This window comes from Tamandua tetradactyla, chromosome 4 (genome assembly GCF_023851605.1).
Source record: "Tamandua tetradactyla isolate mTamTet1 chromosome 4, mTamTet1.pri, whole genome shotgun sequence".
In the NCBI taxonomy this organism is placed as follows: domain Eukaryota; kingdom Metazoa; phylum Chordata; class Mammalia; order Pilosa; family Myrmecophagidae; genus Tamandua; species Tamandua tetradactyla.
This window is the reverse complement of record NC_135330.1, coordinates 11400155-11402390: the sequence shown is the minus strand read 5'-3', so window position 1 is coordinate 11402390 and position 2236 is coordinate 11400155. Positions and strand designations below refer to the sequence as shown.

Below are 2236 nucleotides of genomic sequence, written 5' to 3'. Positions count from 1 at the left end.
AACTCAGTTTCTTCTTCCATAAAATTAAATGAGATGAACTCTAAACCACTTATTGATTTAACACACTGAGAGCCTTCCACGCACCCATGAACATAAATATGAAAACAACCTACAAAAGTAGAGATAGATTTCCTCAGAAATCAATGAATTGGGACATTATTTTTTCCACTGCTCCTAATGCCTTTTGTTCTACTCCCATTCTCCAATCAATAGCCTTAACCTACTTGTCACTCATTTTCTAGACCAATATTATATGTTTTGTATAGAAATACAAATCAGGTTTCCCCGAGTGCATTTCACTTTTTTCCAGTCCTCTCTGCTTGAATTTCAGGTTGTCTGAAGCTGATTTCCACTGACAAATGAAGACAGAAAACCAGAGCATGATCACGGAGTTCTTCCTCATAGGCTTCTCAAACCTGGGGGATCTACAGCTCCTTCTCTTCTTTATCTTCTCACTCGTCTACCTGACCACTCTGATGGCCAATACCACCATCATGACTGTCATCTGTCTGGACCGGGCTTTGCACACCCCCATGTACTTTTTCCTCTTTGTCCTCTCCTGCTCTGAAACCTGCTACACCTTGGTCATTGTGCCCAAAATGCTGTCCAGCCTACTTTCCACATATCCAACCATTTCCTTCGCTGGGTGTGCTACTCAGCTCTATTTCTTTGTGGGCTTAGCTTGTACTAACTGTTTTCTCATTGCCGTGATGGGTTATGATCGTTACGTTGCCATCTGCAACCCTCTCAACTACACGCTCATTATCAGCCAGACCACCTGCATGCAGTTGGTTCTAGCCTCCAGCTTCTGCGGTTTCCTGATTTCTGTGGTCGTCAACATCCTGGTGTTCAGTGTGCCCTTCTGTGCCTCCAACCGGGTCAACCACTTTTTCTGTGACATTTCCCCTGTCATCAAACTAGGCTGTACAGACACCAACCTGAAGGAGATGGTCATCTTCTTCCTCAGCATCCTGGTATTGCTGGTTCCCTTCGTATTGATCTTTATCTCCTACATCTTCATTGTTTCCACCATCCTCAAGATCTCCTCAGTGGAGGGCCAGCGGAAGACCTTTGCTACCTGCGCCTCCCACCTCACAGTGGTCATTGTCCACTATGGCTGTGCTTCCTTTATCTACTTGAGACCCACATCCCTCTATTCCTCAGACAAGGACAGGTTGGTGGCAGTGACGTATACTGTGATCACCCCACTGCTCAACCCCCTTGTCTACACACTGAGAAATAAAGAAGTGAAGTCAGCTCTGAGGAAGGTGCTGAGTAGATACTCACTTCCCAAAACTGTATGAGTGAACTATTACGTCAGGAAAGCAATATTCACAAAAGTGGCCTGGATAGAACTTCAATTCTATAATCAGACGTGATCTTTTATCTATGTCTCCTTGTGGGGAGAGGGAAGGAGAAGAAGGATTTCAGGTAACTTTGATTCTTTCTACTGGAAAGTTCTCCCTTATATTTAACCTATATCCAGTATATAGGTTATACCATTTGGCCCCCAATAAGTTATGTGAACATGGAAATTTTCAAGGATTTAAGCCACTGCTACCTGTATGCACTGCAAATGTCAGTTTTCTCAGTTCAATACTGCACTTCATTCATTGTCAGTTCAAGAGCCCTTAGTTCTGTTTTCATATGTGCTAATATGTGCAAAGCATTAAAGTAAGTGCTGCAGAGAGTACAGAGGAGAGTAAAACACAGTTCCCCCTTTCCTTCATGTCTTACTATAAGAAATGGCCAAATTTCAGTCACCTATATAGGTGACTTCCAATATATTTGATTGAGTTTGGTGCGGTTTTTGGTAAAGGTGCATTTCAATGAAACAACTGAATTGTGTTATTAATTTGATAAATTTCCATTTCCCAGCTTTTCACTTAAGCAACATGTAGTTTAAAAGTTCTTCCTTAGAGATTGCATAACCTGGATTTCAAAGTAGGTACCCTCTCATACTTGCTGTGTGAACATGAACAAATAACTTAAATTCTATGAATTGGAAATGATTAAAAGTAGTGCTTGTCTCATAGGATTATTGTAAGTATTAAATGAGGAAACACTTCCAAATGTTAGCAATTGTTTAAAGATAGTATGCACCTAATAAATTTTAAAAATTAATGTTGCCATCATTATATGTAATGCTGAGAGACAAAAGAAGATATTAGAGTGAAGAACATATGATCAAGAAAAAAGAAAAAAAAGTCTAAGACTGAAAGGATAGAGAAAAACC

At 40.5% G+C, this 2236-nt stretch overlaps 1 protein-coding gene across 1 annotated transcript; it reads left to right on the top strand.

The window, feature by feature from the left end:
- The first annotated feature begins 359 nt into the window (after window positions 1-359).
- LOC143678767 (olfactory receptor 10T2-like) lies at window positions 360-1304 on the top strand. The gene has a single exon (XM_077155704.1). It carries the CDS (start codon window positions 360-362, stop codon window positions 1302-1304), a length of 945 nt encoding a protein of 314 aa, XP_077011819.1.
- Window positions 1305-2236: the final 932 nt, after the last annotated feature.

Bases quoted from the DNA above. Each gene is read 5' to 3' on its own strand.
- LOC143678767 (XM_077155704.1), top strand. From the start codon at position 360: ATGAAGACAGAAAACCAGAGCATGATCACGGAGTTCTTCCTCATAGGC.